Genomic DNA, 24,124 nt, shown 5'->3' with positions numbered 1-24,124 from the left:
TGATGGAGGAAGTGGGGAACTTAAATATGGCTAACGACGTGGAATTAATAGTGCGGTCACGTAAATTTTATTAAAAATTTAGATAGAAAAACTTTCGGCTCCAAAAATGGATTTTTCCCATCATTTCACGTCAGATCTCTGGTCCTGGTATCATGGACATCTGTAAATCTCAACACACAGACAGAAATAGTTTTTATGTCACGTGAACACTGGATGCCTACGTAGCCACATTAGACTATAATCTGTTCATGACGCTTGGAAACTTTGAAAGAGCATCAATGCTACTTTTTGGTCGGAGTGAACTTGATAAGCGGTTAATGAATGGAATTTATAGGGAGAGGAAAGAAAAGAGCCGACGGAGGAAGATTAAGCAATGAAACAACTTGATTGTGGACATCCGGACAAACATGATCTTTGTTTCCAAGTGAGATGAAAAGGCGCCGAGAAACGAGAGAGTCGATGTACTCTGTGCTCTCCTCATACTCAAACTTCTATCCTTCCGTTCCTAATTTTTCAGATTTTGGTCATGAACCAGCTACCATCAACAACCTACAAATACAATAAAGTTGACTGTCACAAAGTAAGATTCTGAATCCATTGCTGAAAAATCTGAAACTTATCTTGTATTGATCGCATCATGAGAGCCAAAACAGATAACGCAAAACAGTACACTACAAAAATGTAGAGCATAAAATTTGCCATGTTTTCACAGTTAGTTATTTTTTGATAGCTATTCTAGTTAGAGAGTTACAGACATTTCAACTTCAGAGAGACGAGAGAAACGAGAGCGTCTAGCTTCTCTGCCTCCTCTTCCCTTCTCTATTCCATCGACAGCTCCCATTGTCAAATATATTACATTTCTCTCAATTTCCAGTCAATTTTCTCCCGTTTCCATCTTTTAACTCTCCATAATTTATCACGTTTCCCGCCACAACTGATAACGATTCTCTCATCTTCTTTTAATACTTTAACTGATGTTTGCACCGAAGAAAAGATTCTAATCGTAATTGGTCTATCGTTGACCATTTCACTTTTTATTAGTTTTTTCCGTTTTATTATTTCTCGTTCTTAATCGGGAAACAGTTTCTAGGATAGTGGTTTAGTGCTTCTACCTTCCTTCTGTTCACTTGTCTGTCTGTTTGCCTGGATGTCCAATTCTAAGAAATTATTTCCAGAATGACATTTCTCAACACAAATCGGTTTCATTGGCTTTGTTTCATTCTTTGGCAGTTTGCTCTGTTTTTCTGTTGTCAGCAGATTTTTTCGGTAGATTTTATTCAAGAAATATTTCCATTCAGCTCCCTATTTTCAGATTTTCTACAACTTTAATCCAGGATTATCATGTGAAGACCCAGGTTTTCAGTTTTCGAAACCAAAATGTAAACTTTCAAAGTGAGCTCGAGCTTCCCGGATATACAGACAAAAGTCTATATTTTCAGAGTGGAAATATGCTCTGAACTCACTGCAAACTGCTCCAACTGGCTCATTGAACCAGCTCCATTCCACTCAATGGTCCAGGATTTTAAAATGTTTTGTGGTTCGAAGGCATATGATGCTGCATGGGTTGCAACTATTCAGTTCATTGGTGTTCTTATCGGAGCAATCACTTATGGTCATCTGGGTGATCACTTCGGAAGAAAACCTGTTTCTTTCTTCGGAATTGCTGTTGGAATCTCGTTTGGAGTGGCGTCAGGTAGGTGTGGGTTTACTGGGAACGAATAGTTTAGATTAGGCCGTGCACAGCCGTATACATATAAAACAGCGAATGACTGTTCTGTCATGAAGCTAGCACATGAAACTCAGACAGAAAAGATGCATGTATCATGCAAACAAACAGTTATATGTTTCCTATTTCGGCGTGATCAGGTGGCCGAGTGGTTAAGGCGATGGACTGCTAATCCATTGGGGTTTCCCCGCGTGAGTTCGAATCTCATCCTGATCGAATCGTTTTTGAATTTTTTGATGATAATTTTCTTTGCTTTCATATCATTTTCCGACCGACATCTAGACTTCTAAATCCTGCGAAATTCATAATCAGACCATTTAAATAAAATTTCTGATTTTGAAACTACCCAGATGAACGCAAAGTCACAAAACAGGACCTGCCCACAAAAAAGATAGAAAAGAAAGAAAAAGAGATTCGATCAGGATGAGATTCGAACTCACTCACGATGATTGCAGCGTAAAAAATAATAATATCAATTTAATTCAATTTTTTCAGGATTTGCACCATCTTGGGAACTGTTCGCTGCTTTCCGTTTTGTTGTTGGTACCTCGATTGCCTCGATTCTCATTGTCTTCTATGCATATATTCTGGAATTTATTGAGCCAGAGCAGAGAGTTTTCTTGAGATCTTTCTTCAACTGGGTATGTTTCACAGATGGCCTAGAATTTGAAGTAATCGAAGCCTCGGCCACCAAACATTCTATGCTTTCAGGGATACGCTCGCCTCGTCTTCACCTTGGTCTGTTTCATATGCGGATACTGGAGATCTGCTGCAATCGCCACCTCTCTTCTTGCTCTTCCGATTCTCCCCGTGCTCTTGATTCTCCCAGAATCCCCGAAATGGTATGAGGGACTAGTTTTGGGTTTCTAGGCAACTTTTTATCTGAGGTTTTTTAGGTACTACACTAAAAAACGATTCCGAGATGCCAAGGCTGCAGATAAACGTGTCGCGTGGCTCTCCGGTATCCCATATGATAACGATGAGAATGAAAAAGTGGAAATATCTGAGAAATTAGAGAAAAAAGACACTAGAATCTACACAATGAGAGATCTTTTCACTTCTTGGCCGATTGCATACCGAACTATTGTAGTGGGATCTCTGTGGTTTTCAACAAGTTTATCCGCATTTGGATCTGATTTGAACTCCGGAAATTTGGCTGGTAACTTCTATTTGAGTCAATTTGTTTCAGGTGGTGTCACTGCTTTTGCGAAGATTGTGAGTTTTTATTTCTATATGTCCATATGTCAGGATGTCTTATTTCAGTTTGTATTCCTCCTGGACACCTACGTTCCCTCATTCGACCGACGACGCCTTCATCAGTATCCTCAAATTGCAATGATTATTTGTTACGCTGCAATCATGGTTCTAATGATTCTACCCGAAGCGGATTGTGGCAGTCAGGGATCTAGGGATTTGGCTAGTGAGTTTTTGAAAAAGCAAAAAGAGATTCGATCAGGATGAGATTCGAACTCACGCGGGGAAACCCCAATGGATTAGCAGTCCATCGCCTTAACCACTCGGCCACCTGATCACACTGAAATAGGAAACAAAGAACTGTTTGTTTGCATGTTACATGTATCTTTTCGTATGTATTACATGTGCAAGCTACACGACCAAACAATGCATAAAACGAGATTCGCATTTTTGTTTATTTGATGTGATCAGGTATCGGAGCCTTTTAAAGACATAATTAAGAGGAAAACCCGGGAAAACTTACAAACACCGAGCAGACGTAAATTCATCTCTCAATTTCAGTAATCATTATCAACATCATCGGAGTCTCATTCATCGAAATCACTTGGGATGCTTGTTATCTTGTAGCCGTTGAGTGTTTTCCGACAAAAATCAGAACTATAGGTGAGTTTCATAGTTTCATAGTTTCATAAACACCCATCCATATCTATTCCAGGCATCGGTACATGTTCTCTGCTCGCCAGAACAGGTGCTCTCCTTGCTCCTCAAATGGCATATCTCTCTGATATCTACCGCCCGATTCCGTATGCAATCGTCTGCTCAATTGGTACTATTTCTCTTCTTATCTCTTGTTTCTTCCTCCCAGATACAAAAGGAGTTGACCTAGCTGCTTTGGATCCAACAGAAGAGTTAGATTATAATCGAAAGAAAAGTGTGACTGAGAATATTGTGATACAGAGGAGAATGACTGGAATCATGGCTGCGCCGAGGTTGACGCTTGTTGAAAATAGTAGTAATAATAATAGTGATGCATAATTTATCTGTCTTGTAATTTTGTTTATGTGGATTGTTGTAAATAAATATATATAAAAGCGCTCCATAGCAAGTGTGCTCTATCGCCTGTACAGTAGCGAGCATAAGTGAGTATACCTCCATACTCCCATATGTATCTCAGCTGAAACAAGTCCGTTTTGCATGAACTTTTTTTTCAAAGATAGCTGAAGTATCCAGTAAAATTGACATAAGTTTTTTGTTTGAGGTGATCAACTGATTTTTAAGATTATTGATCTTTCCTGATCTTGATTTGAAAATCCGGAAAAAAACTTTTTATTTTTGAACTGGACCTGATTTTTTGAGTTGAAAATGTTGAGTAACGTTTATAAAAACAAAATATATTGTAGGAATGCTTCTGTAAATTTTGAACATCGTGCTACAGCTCCAGAAGCCCAAAATGATACTTTAGCTAATTCACTCGAAAAATTTTGGTTTCCAACTTTTGCCCAATTTTTCATGTTTTTTGATTACGAAACTGCTGTAATTAAATTAATGAAAATGTGAATTTGATGTTTCATGTAAAATTCAACTCAAACTCGCGAATCGTTACTGTTTTATAATCAAAAAACATCAAAAATTGGGCAAAAGTTGGAAACCAAAATTTTTCGAGTGAAAAAAATTCGAAAAATTTTTTTTCAAAAACATTATTTCTAATTATAAAATTGTTGATCAACATAATACGCATCTTTTCCTGCAATTTTCAACCAATTTGAACCATTTTTCGATGAGTTATGACGATTTAGCTAAACGTATCATTTTGGGCTTCTGGAGCTGTAGCACGATGTTCAAAATTTACAGAAGCATTCCTACAATATATTTTGTTTTTATAAACGTTACTCAACATTTTCAACTCAAAAAATCAGGTCCAGTTCAAAAATAAAAAGTTTTTTTCCGGATTTTCAAATCAAGATCAGGAAAGATCAATAATCTTAAAAATCAGCTGATCACCTCAAACAAAAAACTTATGTCAATTTTACTGGATACTTCAGCTATCTTTGAAAAAAAAGTTCATGCAAAACGGACTTGTTTCAGCTGACAAGGGAACCTTTTTCATACACCGGTTGGGAATTTGATGAAACTTGGCACACATATGCTTTCGAATGTGCTCAATTGAATGGCGTTGTCAGAATTTGCAGAGTTATGCTCATTGGCAAGAAATCTCGATCTGAAAATTCTGGAAATCCTAGCCTCATTTTGTCCACGCGGCATCGCCCTCTTGACTCTCCTTCTCTCAATACAAAAAGCATCGAGAATGGCGCAGTGGTAGTGAGGGGGTGTGGTGTTGGGAAGGTGGTGGGTACGGTTCCTCTCCCCGAAATACTTTTTTTACATTTTTGAATTTCAATTTTAAAGAGTTTCTGATTGGCTCAAAGATCTTTTTTTGGATTTTGAATCATTGAAAATTGATGACTGTGAGTTTAGGAAGCATTCATGACGAAAAACGAAAACTTTTTTTCGAGAATTTTTCGCTTTCCAATCATCAAGAGGTGGACGAAGTGAAAGAAAATATTTTGAAATAAAAGTTTTGAAATTACTTCATATGAACAAATCACATGAGAAATAATTGTTTTTTTTTTGAAAAAAAATTTACTTCGTCCACCTCTTGATGGTCGGAAAGCGGAAATATTCTCAAAAAAAAAGTTTTCGTTTTTTGTCATAACTGCTTCCTGAACACACAATCATCAATTTTCGATGATTCAAAATCCAAAAAAAGATCTTTGAGCCAATCAGAAACTCTTTAAAATTGAAATTCAAAAATGTAAAAAAAGTATTTCGGGGAGAGGAACCGTACCCACCACCTTCCCAACACCACACCCCCTCACTACCACTGCGCCATTCTCGATGCTTTTTGTATTGAGAGAAGGAGAGTCAAGAGGGCGATGCCGCGTGGACAAAATGAGGCTAGGATTTCCAGAATTTTCAGACCGAGATTTCTTGCCAATGAGCATAACTCTGCAAATTCTGTCAACGCCATTCAATTGAGCACATTCGAAAGCATATGTGTGCCAAGTTTCATCAAATTCCCAACCGGTGTATGAAAAAGGTTCCCTTGTGAGATACATATGAGAGTATGGAGGAATACTCACTTATGCTCGCTACTGTACATTCCCGGAATCTATGTACAGTTTACAAAACACAATTACTATTTTCGGAGATCGCGATATTTTGCCACGAAAATCACGTCACTCGGACACCGTCGAAACAAGTGCTACAGTAGTATTTCGCAGGAAAATTTGAATTAATGTACTTTTCCCCTAATTTTCAAGCAATTTTTATCGCCTTTCAACGTATTTTCAATATTTTTCTTGTTTATTCGAAAACGTTCATGCTTTGCAGTTATATTTTACACTTTTATAGCTATTCCATCGATTTTTTGCTTTCAGGGTTCTAGAATCTTCAATACGGTTTCAATCGTCTTTTTCACCTTGTGCATTCTTGATCATTGATAATGGAACAAATATTTCCACCTAGACTTATTTCTTTAAAAACAGTAGAACAACGCAAACAGAGGTACACATGACAGTTTTCGTAATTACCAAGAATATTTTTCTAATTCAGATTGATACATTTAAATCACTGTGAAATTATCACTCAAATAGGCACTGTTGAAGTAAAAATTCATCGGGAAATAGTCAGGATCGCCTCATTCAGATGATCCAAAACATCGTCATCCAATTAAACAACTTCAGGTCACAATTAGGTTCATTTGCTCAATTCACAGTTTTCCGAAATGTGAACAAACGTGTGGTGGCGTTTTTGGGTGTCGCCGAGTCAACAGTGATTTGATACAATCAGAAGACGGTCGCCGATGTCAAAGAAAAGAAATTTCAAACAAGAAAAATGAGAAACAAAAAGGCTTTGAAACTTCTGGATGAAGATGAGAAGCGGCTCATATCCGAGCACATCTAAAAGTGCTACATCAAAGATTCCAACTTCTCGGTGCACTCTCTACATGCTGATCTCTAAAATCTTTACGACTATCCATACTCTCCATCGACGTTGTATCGACAGCTAAAAGCGATGAGATTCAGCTACAAATTGAGAGTTATAATCCTTTTTGTACTGTCGAAAAAAAGAAGTTTGGCCAAGGATTTTCAAAAAAAAAATTCGCGCTCGAAACGCAAGTGCGACTGGAAGTTGTGGGCGGAGTCAAGGCGGAGCTAAACGCAAGCGCCGCACCTGAAATTTCTCTTGATTTTTTTACGAGCGGCAAGCAACAGTAAGAGAAAATCGTGTTTTAATCGATTTTTTCACCGATTTTTGCCGTATATTTATATTTTTAATGAAAATGTATGAAATTGTTACTTTCTAAAACAATTTTTGTTGTCGTTTACGTATTGTTGTCAAGTTTTCACATTTTTTCACTTCAGTTATTCATATTTTTCAGGGAAAGGAGAAATGCCATCGAAGAAGTGCTGCATTATCATCGATAATGCACCAATCGATAATGCACCATACCACAATCTCACCAGAGAAAAAGTAAAACATTAGTCTTTATATTTTTATAAAAATAAATTCTTACAGCCTCCCACCACGTCTTCTAAGAAAGACGAGATTGCTTTCTGGATGATGGAGCACAATCTTCTGTTCAGCTCCAAGGCCACCAAACCTGAGCTTCTTTCTCTCGTGAAGAGCCACATCGCGGCGAATGGTGGTCGAGCAGCATTTGTCGTTTACGAAGTCAACTCGTGGGCGGAAGAGTTGTACGGAGTGCGAAACCTCAGGCTTCCTCCGTACCATTGTCACTGGAATGCCATCGAATTTGTGTGGGCGGACCTCAAGTCACACCTTCGCAGATTCGGTGACCCCAGTGACAAGCTCGAAATTGTTAGAAATCGTGCTCTCGATTTCTTGCAAAACTACGACGGCAGCAAGGCATCTTCAGTGATCGAACACTGTCGACGAGACGAAAACGATGTCCGACAGATGCAGCACGAAAAAGACCAGATGGTCGATGATGAGGATTTCAGTCTTGTGTATAATGTGAACGAGAGCGGTCAGCTGACGAATGTTCACTGAGTTGATGATGAAGACTGGATTGTTGCATTTCCAGTAGTTGAAGCAGACATCGAAGAAGATCTGTCAGATTTGTCGATGAATAACGAGGAGTTGAACGCAGTGGAAGGCGAGAATGAAGAAGCCAACTCGCTTGAAGAACCGAGCGGTGACGACTTTGAGATGCTCTAATCGATTCTTCTCACGTCTAATCGATTCTTTTCACGATTGCAAGTCCTGGACGAGAATCCGACAACTCCTCGACCGCGATATTTCACCACGAAAAAAACCTCAGTTTGAAACGAGTGCGACAGTAATTTTAGGCGGGAAAATTTAAACAAAATATTTTTTCTCTTATTTTCAAGCAATTTTATCATCAAATTTATCGATTTTCAACGCGTTTTCGGGATTTGTTTGGAAAAAATTATAATTGTGCTTCGCTTCGACTTTCTCACGTTTTTTGGCTGTTTTATTTCAGATTTTTAAATTTCAGGTCACAAAATCGTCCTCGACATGAACATCGCCGTAATGTCTCACTTTCGTCTCCATTATTTTGTGGTTAGTTTTATTTTCGAACAGATCTTTCTTTTCCGCCAGAGATTTTCGTTTTAGATAGGTCCCTGGAATCACTCGATCGCGCAGTTCGAGGACAAAATAAATGCGAAACTATGGAAAAACCTATGGAAAATTATGAGCGGTTAGTCGCACAATGCTCAGCAAATTTCTTCTCCGCCTTCACTCTCGTTGACAAGGTGTTTTGATGATCTGGAAAAATATACAAATTAAGTTTTACAGCATCCGACCAAAAGCTCCAAAAAAGCAGAGTTACGCGCATTTCTCAAGAAACACAACGTCGATTGCGCTGTGGATGCCACTAATCTGCAGCTTTGGGAGGAAGTGAAATCATTCATGGAAACGAGGGGTGGAAGAGATGCTATGTAACGTTACTATGTCGATGAATACGCGGAGTCTCTCGGTGTCAAGATTGTGCGGCTTCCACCTTACCATTGTCAGTTCTCTCCGATCGAATTGATTTGGAATCAACTCAAAACCCATCTTAGATCGGCGGGAAAGACAACTGATAAGTTGGCAGTTGTCGCTGAGCGCGCTAAAACATGGCTTAAGAACACCAATGAATCACAAATTGCGTGGACTTAAGATCATATTCTCAAAATCGAAGACGGCATCAAGCTTGTGATGGTTGAAGATGACGAGAATTGGGAGTGGAATGACGATGAATCGAACATGTGACTTCTTCGCTGTTTTCTAATAAATTGTTGTTGATTGACGTCAGCTGACCATTCTCGTTCACCTCATAAACAGGCTTGAAGTCTTCATCATAGACCATCTGCTCCTTTTCATGCTGCATCCGTCGCATGTCGTTTTCGTCTAGCCGGCAGTTGTCGATCACTGAGGACACCTCACTGCCGTAATAGTTTTGCCAGAAATCAAGAGTGCGATTTCTCACCTAAAACATATGATATTTTTGTAATTTCAGAACGAGAACTAACGATTTCGAGCTTGTCACTGGGGTCACCGAATCTGCGGAGGTGTGACTTGATGTCCTCTGCCACCCAAATTTGATGGCATTCCAGTGGCAATGGTACGGAGGAAGCCTGAGGATTCGCACTCCGTACATTTCTTCCGCCCACGAGTCGACTTCGTAAACGACGAATGCTTCTCGACCACCATTCGCCTCGATGTGACGTTTAACGAGAGAAAGTGGCCTTGGAACTAAACAGAAGGCCATGCTAAATCATCCAGAAAGAAATTTCGTGTAAGCCTTTGTCGCCACCAAATCCCAGCACAATTCCACGGTCATCCACTTTTAGTCTACCACTGTTCGCCAGATCTTCGAGTATCCGAGAAACCAATTGAGAAACGTTTTTTGCAGTAACTATAGCAGTCGATGTCGAGACTTCTTTCCCAGATCGAGTTGTTTTTATAGTCTTCTTCACTTGGATACAGTAATCTTTTGCAACGGTGTTGGCCTTTCTCATCTCCCTGGTTTTGTGGAGGCTATTGAAAACACCAAACGCCAATCTCGAATTGCAGAATTGCTAGAATTCTCTGAGGAATCCATTGGAAAGGTTCCGGCTTTAATCACTGGATTTAGCAAGTGCGCTCCCTTGAGACACAACGTGGCATTCCTCCATTTCGCGTTCTGGAATACCGTGAGTTGCTGAAAAAACAGTTTTAGTTCAAACACGACAAAATAAGTAAAAAAAAATCGAAAAAAATAATAATCGTTTGCAAAAGTAGCAAATTTATACTTTTTCATTAAAAACATACAAATATACTTTTATTTATTTATTCGAAACGAAGGAATAAGTCACTGACTTACATTCAGAAGAAAAGTTAAGTGAGGCAAAAAAACGGTGAAAAAATCAATTAAAACATAATTTTCTCATTAAGTTCATTGCCGCTTGTCAAAAAATCAATGGGAATTTCAGGTGCGGCGGTTGCGTTAAGCTCCGCCTTGACTCCGCCCACAACTTCCTGCACACTTGCGTTTCAGCCCGCGAATATTTACAGTAGGGGCTCAAACCGATACAGACGGTAAAGAGAGCGCAGAGAAACGAGAGCGTCTAGTTTCTCTGCCCCTCCTCTTTTCTTCTCTCTGTATTTTGTTGAAAAGCAGTTGCAACAGGAAAGAATCCAACTAATCATGGACATTCGTGCAAACAGACAACACTCTATTAGTCCTCCCTTTTTTTCCAAAAAATCGACCATTGACCTTCTGATTCCGGTTACGTGATGTGACGAAACTTTCCGATCTTTTGAATTAATTAATCCCCTCTCTCCCCCTATAAGAACGACCTGAAACTCTGCCAGGCCTTCCACTGATAAGCCTAATTTGATTCGGAAAAAAAAAGTAATTTGTCATACGAGAAAAAAATCGTAGGTAGGCACTAAAAATAATGTCGAGTTTTCTGAATATTAATCGTTTTCATATTCTATGTTTTATTCTTTGGCAATTCGGATTATTTTACGCATGTCAGTTGATATTTCCAGTAAGTTTCTGGATTACGGTATACGCCTTTAAACTGTTGAACTTCAGATTTTCTACAATTTTCATCCAGGACTATCATGCGAAGACCCAGGCTTTCAGTTTTCAAAACCAAAGTGTAAACTTTCAAAGTGAGCTCAAAGTTACCGGATCTGCAGACAAAAGTCTATATTTTCAGAGTGGAAATATGCTCTGAACTCACAGAAAACTGCTCCAAATGGCTCATTGAACCAGCTCCATTCCACTCAATGGTCCAGGATTTTAAAATGTTTTGTGGCTCGAAAGCTTATGACGCAGCGTGGATTGCCACTATTCAGTTCATTGGAGCTCTTGTTGGAGCATTGGTTTACGGTCACTTAGGAGACTACTTTGGGAGAAAACCTGTATCTTTTGTTGGTATTTCCATTGGAATCATTTTCGGAGTAGCATCAGGTAGGTCATTTCTCTGTAAAAGAGACGCAGAGCGTTTGTATGCAAACAGTTCTCTGTTTCACATTTCGGTGTGATCAGGTGGCCGAGTGGTTAAGGCGATGGACTGCTAATCCATTGGGGTTTCCCCGCGTGAGTTCGAATCTCATCCTGATCGAATCTCTTTTTCTTTCTTTTCTATCTTTTTAGGGGGTAGGTCCTGTTTCGTGACTTTGCGTTCATCTGGGTAGTTTCAAAATCAGAAATTTTATTTAAAAAGGTGTGATTATGAATTTAGCAGGATTTAGAAGTCCAGATGTCGGACGGAAAATGATATGAAAACAAAGAAAATTATCATTAAAAAATTCAAAAAACTATTCGATCAGGATGAGATTCGAACTCACGCGGGGAAACCCCAATGGATTAGCAGTCCATCGCCTTAACCACTCGGCCACATGATCACACCGAAATGTGAAACATAGAACTGTTTGTAAACAAGCACTTTTCTGCGTCTATATTTCACTTTTCAATATTTTCCAGGATTCGCCCCAACATGGCAACTATTTGCCACATTTCTTTTCATTTGTGGTACTTCTGTCGCGTGTATTATGGTCGTTTTCTATGCCTATATTCTGGAATTCATCGAGCCGCAGCAGAGAGTTTACATCAGATCTTTTTTCAATTGGGTGAGTTTGAGTGGAGTGGGATGAACTGATCCAAAAATGAAATGAGTTCAGTCCCCGTTATGCAATGAGAGACTCAAATGAAAATTGGATAAGAAATTCTAGTCCATCACTGATTAGAGTACATTCATGTTTTGTGCTGCAGATTCTGTTTGTGTTGAGTAGAATACATTTTGTGATCTGTGACAACAAGAACTTTTTGTGCCATTTTTAAGTGTGGCCTATAATTCGACACCTAGAAAACCTAGGCCACATCAACCTACAACATTTCAGGGATACGCTCGTCTCGTCTTCACCTTGGTTTGTTTCATTTGTGGATACTGGAGATCTACTGCAATCGTCACCTCACTTCTGGCTCTTCCAATCCTTCCAGTTCTCCTGGTTCTCCCAGAATCACCAAAATGGTAAGAGGGACTAGTTTTGGGGACTTTAGTCCACCAAGTCATAATTCAGGTATGCCACCAAAAAGCGATTCCGTGAGATGAAGGAAGCTGAGAGGAAAGTCGCGTGGCTGTCTGGGATTCCGTATGTGGAGAAGGAGGACAGAAAAGAGGAGAAATCAGAAGAAAAAGACACAAAGATGTACACGATTCGAGACTTATTCACCACTTGGCCGATAGCCTACAGTACGATTGTAGTGGGGTCGCTTTGGTTTTCGACGAGGTAAGTAAAAGAAAAGTGAATCAACATAACTCAAATTTTTCCAGTGTCTCCTCCTTCGGTGCTGATCTAAACTCGGGAAATCTAGCTGGAAATTTTTACTTGAGTCAATTTGTCTCTGCCGCTGCCATTGCCTTATCTAAAATCGTGAGTCTTTTCCACTAACCTATCCCCCGTTTCTATATTTTTAGTCCATCTTTCTCCTCGACATGTTCGTCCCTTCATTCAACCGTCAACGTCTTCACCAGGTGCCTCAGATCATAATGATCGCATGTTACACTGCTATCATGGCACTAATGATAACACCTGACACGGATTGTTCCAGCGAAGGATCTAGAAATCTGGCTAGTGAGTTTTTTAGGGAAAATGTGCTCTATTGAGAACATTCGTTCAGTTATCATCATAAACATCATCGGAGCATCGTTCATCGAGTTGACTTGGGATGCATGTTATCTGGTGGCTGCGGAAATATTCCCCACGAGAATAAGAACTATTGGTAATAAAAACTATTTGTAGTAAGCACTAGTATTTACAATTCCAGGCATTGGAACATGTTCTCTGCTCGCCAGAACAGGTGCTCTCCTTGCTCCTCAAATGGCATATCTCTCTGATATCTACCGTCCGATTCCGTATGCAATCGTCTGCTCAATTGGTACTATTTCTCTTCTTATCTCTTGTTTCTTCCTCCCAGACACCAAAGGAGTTGATTTGGCTGCATTGGATGAAAATATTCAAGAGGAGAAGAGAGAAGATGATGATATTCAGATTACTGTTGATGAGAATTTAGCATAATATTAGATTTTATGTATATTTTTAAACTCCTCTCAGTATTATGAGAAATTAACCTACTAATCTTTTGAAAGTATGTATCTAATGTTAATATGAAAGTTCACATATGATAAACTCACTTATACATCAAATCTATACAAGAACAACTACTTGAGATATCGCGCAATACATAGTTAATTAACTTATTTGTAACGAAAAACTATATTCCGCATACTTGCGGTTGGGAATCGTGGTCTCGCTGGTGTCAGAAACCCGAATCCCCGATTCCTGCTAGCCTGTGTCTTAGAGTCTCAAGACCTTCCGAACGTGATCTCGCTGGTATCAGAAAAACGAATCCCCGATTCCTGCTAGCCTGTGTTTTACAGTCTCAAGACCTCCAGAACGTGGTCTCGCTGGTATCAGAAAAACGAATCCCCGATTCCGGCTAGCCTGTGTCTTAAAGTCTCGAGACCTTCCGTACGTGGTCTCGCTGGTATCAGAAAAAATGAATCCCCGATTCCTGCTAGCCTTCCTGATGCCTACTCTCAATGGTTTTGCTGCTTTAAAACTCACGTTAAACAGCTAGGCGATAAGTGATACTGATCTCATGTCTATTCACAATTGGCTATCGGTAAGTTATGTGAAACGTCATTCCAAGCAAGTTTTTTAATTAAAATAAAATAAAACAGAAATGAGATTTATCGATAAATGAAATCTGTCTTATGTATCTGTGGCTGGCCACGCGTGTATTCTGCCTTTTTTTTAATTTAAAAAATTTAGAAAATTTCTAAAAACTTATGCGAGTTTTCGAAACAAAAGAGAAGTGCAAATGGTCTCTCCAGCCATCAAGGTTTCAATTTTCTACTGTTTAGCTCTCAATTGTCCCAAAAGAAAACTTACCGAAGAACAGACGGAAGAGGAAGAGGGATGAGAGACGTCGTCACGAGGGAACTTCAAAATCAGAACTGATGAGAGCTGTTATCGATCGATAAAATCAAAATAGTATTGTAGTGCAGGCCACGTCAGTTTTTCTCATCGTTGTGACTTTTAAAAAATGTATTTCTCTTTTTAAATTGGAATAATATTTTAAGAGACAATGTCTCACTCAAGCCACCAGACCATGTTACACATGCGCCAAACTGATCCGTTTTGGCAGATTTTTAATATGTTAGTACCCTGGGAATTCTAAGAATTTTATACTATACCCCATCAGACACCGCCTCCTTTGACCTACCAAAACGATCGATTGAAGTTGAAAAGTGATAATTTTTTTTCGAGCCTCAAGCCAGTCAGAGATTGCCTCTTAAACACTTTTTTATTTGAAACGAGAAAGTTCTTTTTTTGAGTTTTCTCCCTGTTTGTTGTTAAATTCGAATAATCGGAAACTATTAATCAACACAGAAGTTTATCTTCAAGATGTCGGATTTCCAGAAACAGAATTCCAGATACTAAATATTGCTTGATCATAATTTCTAGCTCCACTCCTGCCGGTTGATGACATTTGAATAGTCGTTCCTTCTGACTTTTTCGATTTTATCCGATTCAAAAATAGAATTGAAAAGACACCCAAGAGAACATGATAAGTTGGAATCATCTGGAAGTTTAATAGAAAATAGAGATATCCGTAGGCACAGACTAGTATCGCCAATTTTGCAAAATTCTCAAGACTTACTGTCGTACACATCGTCCTCACACCGAACAAATAATATGGATCAGAAATTATCAAAGTACCAAAATATCTGAAGAAAATCACAGCCGATAGATAGATTCCGAATGAAATAATATGGATTAGAATCAGAAAAACTGAAAATTTAGTCGATTGATATACTTCTTCCAGCTGATATTTGGCGGTGAGAGAAGAGTTGGTCAGAAGTTTTTTGAGTCGAAGATTCTGTCGGAGGAGGATTATATCGAAGAGGACATCGATGAAATTGAGGAAGAAGAGAATGACGAAGAAGGTGAACATCTGGAAAAAAGAGTCACAGATGGATATGGAGGAGGGAGATTCCAGGCCTTTCCTAAGACCTCGAGTACAATTTTTGGAAACCCTGTCTATTTTAAGGCAGGGTGAAAGTTAGTGAAAGAGAGTTGAGATTCAGAATTCCGTTGTATTGAGCTCGATAACCGGATATGTTTTCTCACTAACCTTCTGAGCTGCCACTGGTGGATAAATAGAAAATGAAACAGAGGGATCGCTAAATGATTCATCTTTGAATATATTGTACATAATTCCAAAGTTTGCCAACGTCTGAAATTAATTAACACGTTTTCATGGCCTCTTATTAATCATGGTTACATTAATTCCAACCAATAAGGGTCCCAAAATAACAGGAGTCTTTTCATATTTTTCAGCAGTTTTCATTGCTAAATATCGTTCGATTGTGATAGAAAATGGGAAGGATGTGGAGAGAGTTATAAAGAAAGAGATTATGGATATTAGACGTTTATGGTAGAATGGAATGACGGAGAGATCACATGGATCAGTGGAAATAAAGGGTTTGATAGTTTGAATAATCTGAAAAAGTTACATTTGGCCAAGTTTCCCTCTGTACATGTGCCTGTCCGAATGTCTTCAACCTACCGCTGTGATGGTATTGAGCATTGAAAACAAGATCATTGATAACAAATATCCTATAAAAACAGTTTTCAAATTCCAGTGAAAAGTAGAATTTAAAAGTTTAAAAATCAGAAAATATCCCAATGGAAAAATTGAAGAAATAGAGATCATAACTTGATAAATACTCGAAAAACGGAATATTGGATTGTAGGCTTGATGGAAGATTGTAGAGCAGTTGGTAGACATTTCCGAGAAGGTGAATGTGATTTCGAGTGGAGTAAACGACTTATACATACTCTCGAAAGTCGGTCGTAAATTTCATGACAAAACTGGATAAAAACAGGGACATAGGTTTTGTGGTCATGGGATACATTCATAACTTTTTAGGGAAAAAAGACAATAAATCAGTAGAGAGACATATCGGAGTTTGCAGACATGGGTTTCTAAGAATCTGAAATACAGAAATTTGGGAAGGGGGTTCAACAATCACGACACTCTTTCAAATGTGGGGTCTTTAATATTCGACCTACCGAACGAGTTACAGCCTTTTTTGGGCGAACTGGCTTTGTTCCCAGAAGTTCATTTCCAATTCGTTCCATCTCAGTAAGTTTTCTATTTCCTTATCATCCAGCCATTTCCCTGGTTCAGCACTCCCCAATTTCGTGCCTCCTCACTTTTAAAATGTGCTAAACTCTTGTGCATTTTTGATTCTTTTCACATGTTTATGATCCCTTTCTACTCACTTTCACCTTGCTCAAGAATGGTTCTCTTCTTACTATTATTTTCCTTTTTTTTGGAATCTTCTTCACCTACACTTTATGCCGCTTGCTCATCGTCATGTCACAGAATAGTGAGAGCAGTAGGATTACAGTTACGGGAAAAAATACAACAGGTGGCACGTACAATGTTTGTAGACTTGGATTATGATGTCCCAAGAATTACTCGTTTTGCTGTGCGGTCCTGGAGAATTCACACGTATTGAGTTCAAAGCGTGTCAGGTGTCAATTGCAGGTGCCTCCATACCGGAAACGTGACGAAACAAAGAGAACAAAAGAGGCCACAAGAAAGATCCGAGATTAGATTTACAGGTTGTTGGAGATATAATTGCAAGTCATGGTGACCTACGATAGGATTAAGAAAGGAAGCTCAACGATTTCAAACTCCTAATTTTCACATTTCAACTAACTAAAACTTTCCGTTCCCAATATCTACACTCCATGTGAATAAGCCTTTACACACTTGAAGGCTCATTTCTCCCTGTTGGCAAGAATAAAGGAGTCGGACTGTAAGAAGACTGAAAGTATACTCCCGACCTTTGATGTGGCCGCGGTACTCATCCGAAAGACCAAAAGAAGACGTTCAATCTGTCACGAATTAGCATCGGAATTCATAAAAACACAAAATAGTATATAAAGATTGTCATAAAGTGATAAGCGGCAAAATGGGAATATTGAAAAGTGTGAGAGCTTAATTAATGAGTTGATAGGGAAGGAAATCAAAATTCGGACTTGACAATAAGGTACTAAGCTCCAAAAGGGAATGGGATACACGTGAGAAGAATCTGAATCAGGATGCTTCCGAGAAGACTATGTGTTGGCGGTGAAATATTTGGCTCTGTGTCAAGAGTCTGGTGTTGGTGACACGTTTCTGATGATATGTTTTTGATGATCCAAAGCCAACAGATGTTGTGAAAATGTGTTATCAGCAATTAGTGTCTAACTTGCAGAGTTGAGGTGAAGCATTCATTTCAAATCCGACATTCTCTCGTCTCATTACAAACCCTCGTTACGCGCCCATTTCATTCAATACCATGATCTTTCTGTATTCCGGAGTATCTACATCCATAAAACATATTTTCTTATTCTACTTATCCCTTTTATTGACTCCTCTCCGTTTGTTGTTCTATATTATTCGCCTATTTTCATCTACCATTTTTACCCAAAACAGTATCCTCCTTGCTCCTGGGAAAGTTGAATCACACGTTGTCTCTTTGTGTAAGTAAGGGGGCGGGCCTCCCATTTGGCTGCGTACTAAAATAAGGGCGGAGCAAGAGAAGACTGCGTCGAGGGGTTCTATCTCACTGACGAGTATAGATACCCGTCTCATTCCTTCATTCTCATCTCATTCATCCACCCAACTCACTTACCACTTCCCACCGAAAATGTCTCTCTCAAAGATGACTTCCCACCAAACAGGCATCTCTGTGGAACTCACTACAGACAAGGATGCCCTCTTTAAATCCTGTTTTGAATTGACCAATGAGATGAACATCACAGCCCGTGGTCGTCGTATTTTCCCAACTCTGGAGTATATCGTCACGGGGTTGGACCCATCGAAATACTACTTGATCAGCATGCATTTCGAATTTGTCGATGACAAGCAATTGAGATTCGTCGGTGGAAAATGGACAGAATCTCCTTCAACTGAAGAGAAAGGAGATCCACGGATTGTATTCCATAAGAATGGAGCTCAACTTGGAAAGGATTGGATGGATAAGCCACTCAGCTTCGACCAGATCAGAGTTACCAATCGCAAGTCGAATGAGAATAAGGGGCCATCTTTTGTAAGTTTACTTTTCTACAGTTTCAAATTTGGAATCCAATTATTTACAGGTCTACCTCTTCACTAAACACAGATACATCCCTGTTCTGACAATCTATGAGGGAGATCAAATCGTTCACATTTCAAAGATTGACTACACTTCATTCATCACTGTGACAGCATATCATGTAAGTTTCAATGGGTCTAGACAATTAGACGATCTCTCAATATTCATCTTTTCAGGGTAATGCACTGAACCAACTCAAAACTGACACCAATCCATACGCAACAGGAAGCCGTCTGGATCATCGGATGAAGCGTCAATCGGCATCAGAAGGAGCGGGGAGCAGCTCGACACCATCAAAGAGAGTCAAAAAAGAGGCAGTCTCTCCAAGACCATCTACATCCACTGCTAATCTTTTCCAATTTCCAACCCAATCTCCAATTGGTGCTTCACCACTCCCATTCCTCTCAATGTTCCCCAATTATATGTTGCAATCCGATGCTTTCTTGCAGCAGTTTCAAACGTTTTCTCAAATGCTCACTCATCAACAGCCTATGTTACCTAACCCATTTTTAGCTGCACTCTTCCCAACTCCACCAATCACTCCAGGTGCATTGGCTCAAATAGTGACTCCTCCAGTGAATGTTGAGCCAGTTGAGCCAACTGAGGAGGATACCACTGTTGATGCCTAAGTCCCCTTACTTCTCCTCATTTTTTATTTAAATCCAGTTATCATCAACCTATCGTTTTCCATCATTTTCCACTTCCCTCGGTTATGATCTCTTGTGTGTCATTCATTCATTCTCTATTTTATCTCTCCATCTCTCCATGTCGTTCAGTTAATAAATTTCCAAAAAACATATCAAATTTCTCTTCATTTTCAATTTGTAAAGAACGAATCTAACTGAGGCAATAGTCTCAAAAATGATCTTCAAGATGTCGGATTTCCAGAAACAGAATTCCAGATACTAAATATCGCATGATCATAATTATTAGCTCCACTCCTGCCGGTTGATGACATTTGAATAGTTGTTCCTTCTGACTTTTTCGATTTGATCCGATTTAAAAATAGGATTGAGAACACACCCAGGAGAAGGTGATAGGTTGGAATCATCTGGAAATTTTACCCAATACTACAGAGAAGCAGCGTCGCTCGGAAGAGTCTTACCGTCGAACACATGAGTCTCATACCGAACACGTAATATGGATCAGAAATTATCAATGATCCAAAATATCTGAAAAACGCCACAGCCGATACATAGATTCCGAACGAAATAATATGGATTAGAATCAGAAAAACTGAAAATTTAGTCGATTGATATACTTCTTCCAGCTGATATTTGGCGGTTAGAGAGGAGTTGGTCAGCAGTTTTTTGAGTCGAAGGTTCTGCCGGAGAAGGATTATATCGAAGAGGACATCGATTAAATTGAGGAAGAAGAGAACGAAGCAGAAAGTGAATATCTGCAAAACAGAGTCACAGATGGATATGGAGGGAGGAGACGACTCCTCCCATCTTCATTTCATTGTGACAGGCGGAACCCGTGAGATGTCCGTACATTCCAACGCTATACATCTTCTCATTCTTTTCTCTTTTATCGAACTACCGGAAAACTAGGAAGACACGCTATGAATCAGCTATCAATAGTCGAGTTCAAACTTCTAAAATAATCATTCGAAATAACCTTTTAAACGAATTTGATAACTGCAACTGAATATTACACCCTCAACATATAAAGTCAGAAGTAACATCATTACATTCCTGAACAACCGATAACATGAGTGAAAACTGTTGAATTGGTTTCTAATTGAGTCCTAAATCAAGAAACGTCATTGAAAGAGCGGAAGTGAACCTCAAGTTCTTGTGATACGGAATTTCATTTTGAAACGGGGTTACTGTATTCAGGTGATTGATAGGACAAACCCTGGTACAACTCTAGTGACGCTTGAAAAGCAATCGGAGAACGAATGATGAAAAAACCAAATAAATAAGCTTGGAGACCTTTAAGGCCTTCCCTAAGACCTCGAGTACAATTTTTGGAAAACCCTGTCTATTCTTTAGGCAGGTTGAAAGTTAGCGATGGAACGTTGGGATTTAGAATCCCCTTGTCTTGAGCTTAACAGCCGGATAGGGTTCTCTGACTAACCTTCTGAGCTGCCACAGGTGGATAAACTGAAAATGAAACTGAAGGATCGCTAAACGATTCATCTTTGAATATATTGTACATGATTCCCAAGTTAACCAGAGTCTGAAATCAATTTATACATTTTTTGCATCTTATGAATTATGGCTACATTCACTCCAACCAATATGGGTCCCAAAATAACAGGAGTCTTCTCATATTTTTCAGCAGTTTTCATTGCATAATATCGTTCGATTGTGATAGAAAATGGGAAGGATGTGGAGAGAGTTAGAAGGAAAACTATTGCAAATAAGAACCGTTTATGGTAGAATGGAATGATGGAAAGATCACATGGATCAGTGGAGATAAAGGCTTTGATAGTTTGAATGAACTGAAAAAGTTACATTGGAGCAAGTATATGTGTCTCAGTATCTGTGTCTGTCCGAATGTCTTCAACCTACCGCTGTGATGATATAGACCTTTGAAAACAAGATCATTGATAAAAAATAACCAATGAAAATAGTCTTCAAATTCCAATGAAAAGTAGATTTTAAAAGTTTGAAAATCAGAAAATATCCCAATGGAATAATTGAAGAAATAGAGATCATAACTTGATAAATACTCGAAAAACGGAATATTGGATTGTAGGCTTGATGGAAGATTGTAGAGCAGTTGGTAGACATTTCCGAAGAGGTGAATGTGATTTCGAGTGGGGTAAACGACTTATATACACTCTCGAAAGTCATAAATTTCATGACGAAACTAGATAAAAGCAGGGAATTCGGTTGTGCGGTCATGGGATACATTCATAAATTTTAAGAGAAAAAAGGCCGTAAATTAGGAGAGAAACATATCGGAGTTTGCAGAAGTCACATGGATTTCAAAAGAATCTGAAAATCATAAATTTGAGGACGGGGTTTGACAATCAGGACACATTCAATAGAGAACACGCATCTCAGTTAGTTTACATGCTGCTTTACTCAAACTTCACACACTCATAGAGTTGATCACGCTCTTTCAGATCTACCAAACTCATCCTCAATATTCGACCTACCGACCGAGTTAAAGCCGTTTTTCGGTCAAATTCGCTTGGTTTCCAGATGTTTATTCCCAAAACGTTTCGGTAGGAGACACACATCTCAGTGAGTTTGCACCCATTTCCCTCATTCACCGTTCAGCACTCCCCCAATTTCGTGCCTCTTCTCTCCTGTTCATGTTCATCATGTCCACCTTCTCCTTCCAACACATAAACCCATAATCCTTCTGTGTCCCCACCTACTATAGCATGACCACCTCAACAGCAATTAAGTCTCTCTCCCCCTTTACCAGTAGTGGAAGCAACGGGACCCCTCTTCTCTTCGTCGTCATGGTTCTTTTCGGAGCACCGGAACACCCGCACCTGCCTCTTTCTCCCCCATTCATTTCTCACCACTTTTCATATATTCTTCACCTTCTTCTTCTTCTTTTTGACTACTATATATATAAGAACACGCAATCCGCACACTAGTTTTTTAGTATCAGCATTTTCACAAGTTTCGTGTGAAATGAGAGATAAAAATTAAAGAATTCTGGAGAACGAGTTCCGGGAAAAAATATTCATGATAGATGTATGTATCAAGAGATGATATCGGAGCAGAGAACCTTCATTTTGAAATGATCTTCAAGTTAGAAAGAGCTTAGATTACTGTAGTTTTTCCAAATCTTTTCTGTCTTTTTTTTAATTGCAAACTAGTCACCGGTCCCGTGGATGTGATCTAATCCCTCTCGTCAAATTATACTTTAATCAGATTGAATGTATCTGAAACTATGGCTTCAGACTAGAAAAATATCAATTCATTTTTCTAAATCGGCACGTTTTTTTATGTGAATCATGGTCATAATCTGATATATATTTTCAAAATCAAAAGAGACTCATTTTGTTATTTGACTTGCAAAGGACACATTGATAATTGAAGGGAATTATAAATGTACTTTTCGAATTGTTGAGATTATGGTAATTTGAAAGTTAGTATGTTTGGCTGAACGTAAAAGCACAGTCTAGTAGAACTTTTCATAAACTGGCTCAGATACGGTTGTTGTCTAGAACTTTCTGGGAATTTTCTGTGCTATAATATCTAAAAGTGAGACTTTTTCATTTCTACATTGTTCATCGTGCATTCCATACGCCTTTTTCCAGTTCATGAAGGGTTATTTCTCAAATTTTGTAGTTGACGTCTTTCCGATATACCGTTAAACCTGTATTATAAATGCCCCTTTATTAGAAGAGCGCCATTAATTGAAGGGCTACTATAACAGAAGGAAGTAATTTAGAACCAGAAATAGTTTCTGTAGGTTCAATGTAATCTTTATCTTGTTTCTGTCCAAAAAAATCAGTTTCTTTGTTAGATGGACCAGATACGCTAGATTTATTCAAAAATGAAGAGGAAATCGTTGAGATTTGTTGTTTTTTCTCACCAATTCTATTGAATTCATTTGTCGAACACACAACTTTTTTTGAAATTCTTTGTCTAGAAAATAAAAGGGTCCCTGTAAAAGAAGGGCATGCCCTTCTATTACAGGTTTTACGGTAATTCTCTGAGCTCAACAGGCTTCTCAAAGTTGACAATTTTTCTAAAATTATTCAGAAAATGTCTCATAGTTGACGCATGTGAAAGTAGTCTAGACGTTCATGAACCCAGAAAATTATTTTAAAAACCAGTAGGCTTATAGAAGAAAATGCTAAACATGCCGCAGGTATAGCAGACTTAAAAGAGTTCCTATCGGATGATCTCCGTATCACATTTGGCACTGTAATATACATCTTGAGTTTATACTCAGTTAATTTGTGAAAAACCTATTATTTTTAGTGTACAGTGTTACATAATCCGATCAACTGCCAAAAATACCGTAAAACCAGTAATAGAGGCGCACCTGCTAGCAAGAGTTTGGAGCATCCTATCTCGGCTCTTTTTAAAAATATGAAAAATTTTCAACAGAAGAAATATTCTACGAATATTAAGCTATATTTTATCAGTTAGTAGTTTTTGAGATTTCCTTTGGGAACCGAGATATACCGCTTCAAACAGGCACTACTAGGTGCGCTTCTATTACAGTTTTTACGGTATAGTTGACCGTTTGGAGATTAGTATGCATATGAACTGTCCTCTAGCTGGATATAACCATCTCCCTTTCTACTCTATCTCATTTCCAGTCTCTACCAAAACGTTCCCCTCTCCCTCCTTCCCCCCATCCATCACTTTCCTCCTCGTGTCCTCATCTTTTTGTCCCATTCTATTCTTCTCCTGCCATGTACATATTCTTGCACTTTTTGTTCCACCTCTTCTTCTTCTTTATTCCCGGACATCATCTAGAATTCAAAAGTCGTCTTCTTTGCAAAAAGGTGTACATGGTCCCATCCCGACCG

The 24,124-nt window shown here is 38.8% G+C and overlaps 8 protein-coding genes across 8 annotated transcripts; 4 read left to right on the top strand and 4 right to left on the bottom strand.

The window, feature by feature from the left end:
• Positions 1 to 526: 526 nt before the first annotated feature.
• On the top strand, positions 527 to 3,955 carry GCK72_010825 (uncharacterized protein; the record flags this gene model as incomplete). The annotated part of the gene is made up of 9 exons (XM_053728054.1): positions 527 to 580; positions 1,313 to 1,392; positions 1,440 to 1,693; positions 2,222 to 2,367; positions 2,438 to 2,568; positions 2,623 to 2,941; positions 2,990 to 3,146; positions 3,482 to 3,583; positions 3,636 to 3,955. 9 exons carry the CDS (start codon positions 527 to 529, stop codon positions 3,953 to 3,955), a joined length of 1,563 nt encoding a protein of 520 aa, XP_053587631.1.
• Positions 3,956 to 7,372: 3,417 nt separating this feature from the next.
• Positions 7,373 to 8,161, top strand: GCK72_010824 (uncharacterized protein; the record flags this gene model as incomplete). Its single annotated transcript, XM_053728053.1, has 3 exons — positions 7,373 to 7,453; positions 7,499 to 7,970; positions 8,028 to 8,161. The coding sequence occupies 3 exons, from the start codon at positions 7,373 to 7,375 to the stop codon at positions 8,159 to 8,161; spliced, it is 687 nt and encodes a 228-aa protein (XP_053587630.1).
• A 994-nt stretch (positions 8,162 to 9,155) lies between these two features.
• GCK72_010823 (uncharacterized protein) lies at positions 9,156 to 9,719 on the bottom strand (the record flags this gene model as incomplete). The annotated part of the gene is made up of 2 exons (XM_053728052.1): positions 9,156 to 9,437; positions 9,507 to 9,719. 2 exons carry the CDS (start codon positions 9,717 to 9,719, stop codon positions 9,156 to 9,158), a joined length of 495 nt encoding a protein of 164 aa, XP_053587629.1.
• A 1-nt stretch (position 9,720) lies between these two features.
• On the bottom strand, positions 9,721 to 9,969 carry GCK72_010822 (uncharacterized protein; the record flags this gene model as incomplete). Its single annotated transcript, XM_053728051.1, has 1 exon — positions 9,721 to 9,969. The coding sequence occupies one exon, from the start codon at positions 9,967 to 9,969 to the stop codon at positions 9,721 to 9,723; it is 249 nt and encodes an 82-aa protein (XP_053587628.1).
• A 995-nt stretch (positions 9,970 to 10,964) lies between these two features.
• Positions 10,965 to 13,522, top strand: GCK72_010821 (uncharacterized protein; the record flags this gene model as incomplete). The annotated part of the gene is made up of 10 exons (XM_053728050.1): positions 10,965 to 11,001; positions 11,053 to 11,110; positions 11,158 to 11,411; positions 11,928 to 12,073; positions 12,344 to 12,474; positions 12,524 to 12,733; positions 12,778 to 12,877; positions 12,922 to 13,078; positions 13,125 to 13,226; positions 13,272 to 13,522. The coding sequence occupies 10 exons, from the start codon at positions 10,965 to 10,967 to the stop codon at positions 13,520 to 13,522; spliced, it is 1,446 nt and encodes a 481-aa protein (XP_053587627.1).
• A 1,387-nt stretch (positions 13,523 to 14,909) lies between these two features.
• Positions 14,910 to 16,115, bottom strand: GCK72_010820 (uncharacterized protein; the record flags this gene model as incomplete). The annotated part of the gene is made up of 5 exons (XM_003111693.2): positions 14,910 to 15,092; positions 15,171 to 15,464; positions 15,645 to 15,746; positions 15,795 to 16,013; positions 16,080 to 16,115. The coding sequence occupies 5 exons, from the start codon at positions 16,113 to 16,115 to the stop codon at positions 14,910 to 14,912; spliced, it is 834 nt and encodes a 277-aa protein (XP_003111741.2).
• A 2,116-nt stretch (positions 16,116 to 18,231) lies between these two features.
• On the top strand, positions 18,232 to 19,292 carry GCK72_010819 (uncharacterized protein; the record flags this gene model as incomplete). The annotated part of the gene is made up of 3 exons (XM_003111677.2): positions 18,232 to 18,618; positions 18,668 to 18,784; positions 18,840 to 19,292. The coding sequence occupies 3 exons, from the start codon at positions 18,232 to 18,234 to the stop codon at positions 19,290 to 19,292; spliced, it is 957 nt and encodes a 318-aa protein (XP_003111725.2).
• Positions 19,293 to 19,531: 239 nt separating this feature from the next.
• Positions 19,532 to 21,218, bottom strand: GCK72_010818 (uncharacterized protein; the record flags this gene model as incomplete). The annotated part of the gene is made up of 5 exons (XM_003111620.2): positions 19,532 to 19,714; positions 19,769 to 20,062; positions 20,746 to 20,847; positions 20,894 to 21,112; positions 21,183 to 21,218. 5 exons carry the CDS (start codon positions 21,216 to 21,218, stop codon positions 19,532 to 19,534), a joined length of 834 nt encoding a protein of 277 aa, XP_003111668.2.
• Positions 21,219 to 24,124: the final 2,906 nt, after the last annotated feature.

The sequence above is a fragment of the Caenorhabditis remanei genome, chromosome III, assembly GCF_010183535.1.
Source record: "Caenorhabditis remanei strain PX506 chromosome III, whole genome shotgun sequence".
Classification (NCBI taxonomy): Eukaryota; Metazoa; Nematoda; class Chromadorea; order Rhabditida; family Rhabditidae; genus Caenorhabditis; species Caenorhabditis remanei.
This window is presented reverse-complemented; position numbering and strand designations above follow the sequence as displayed.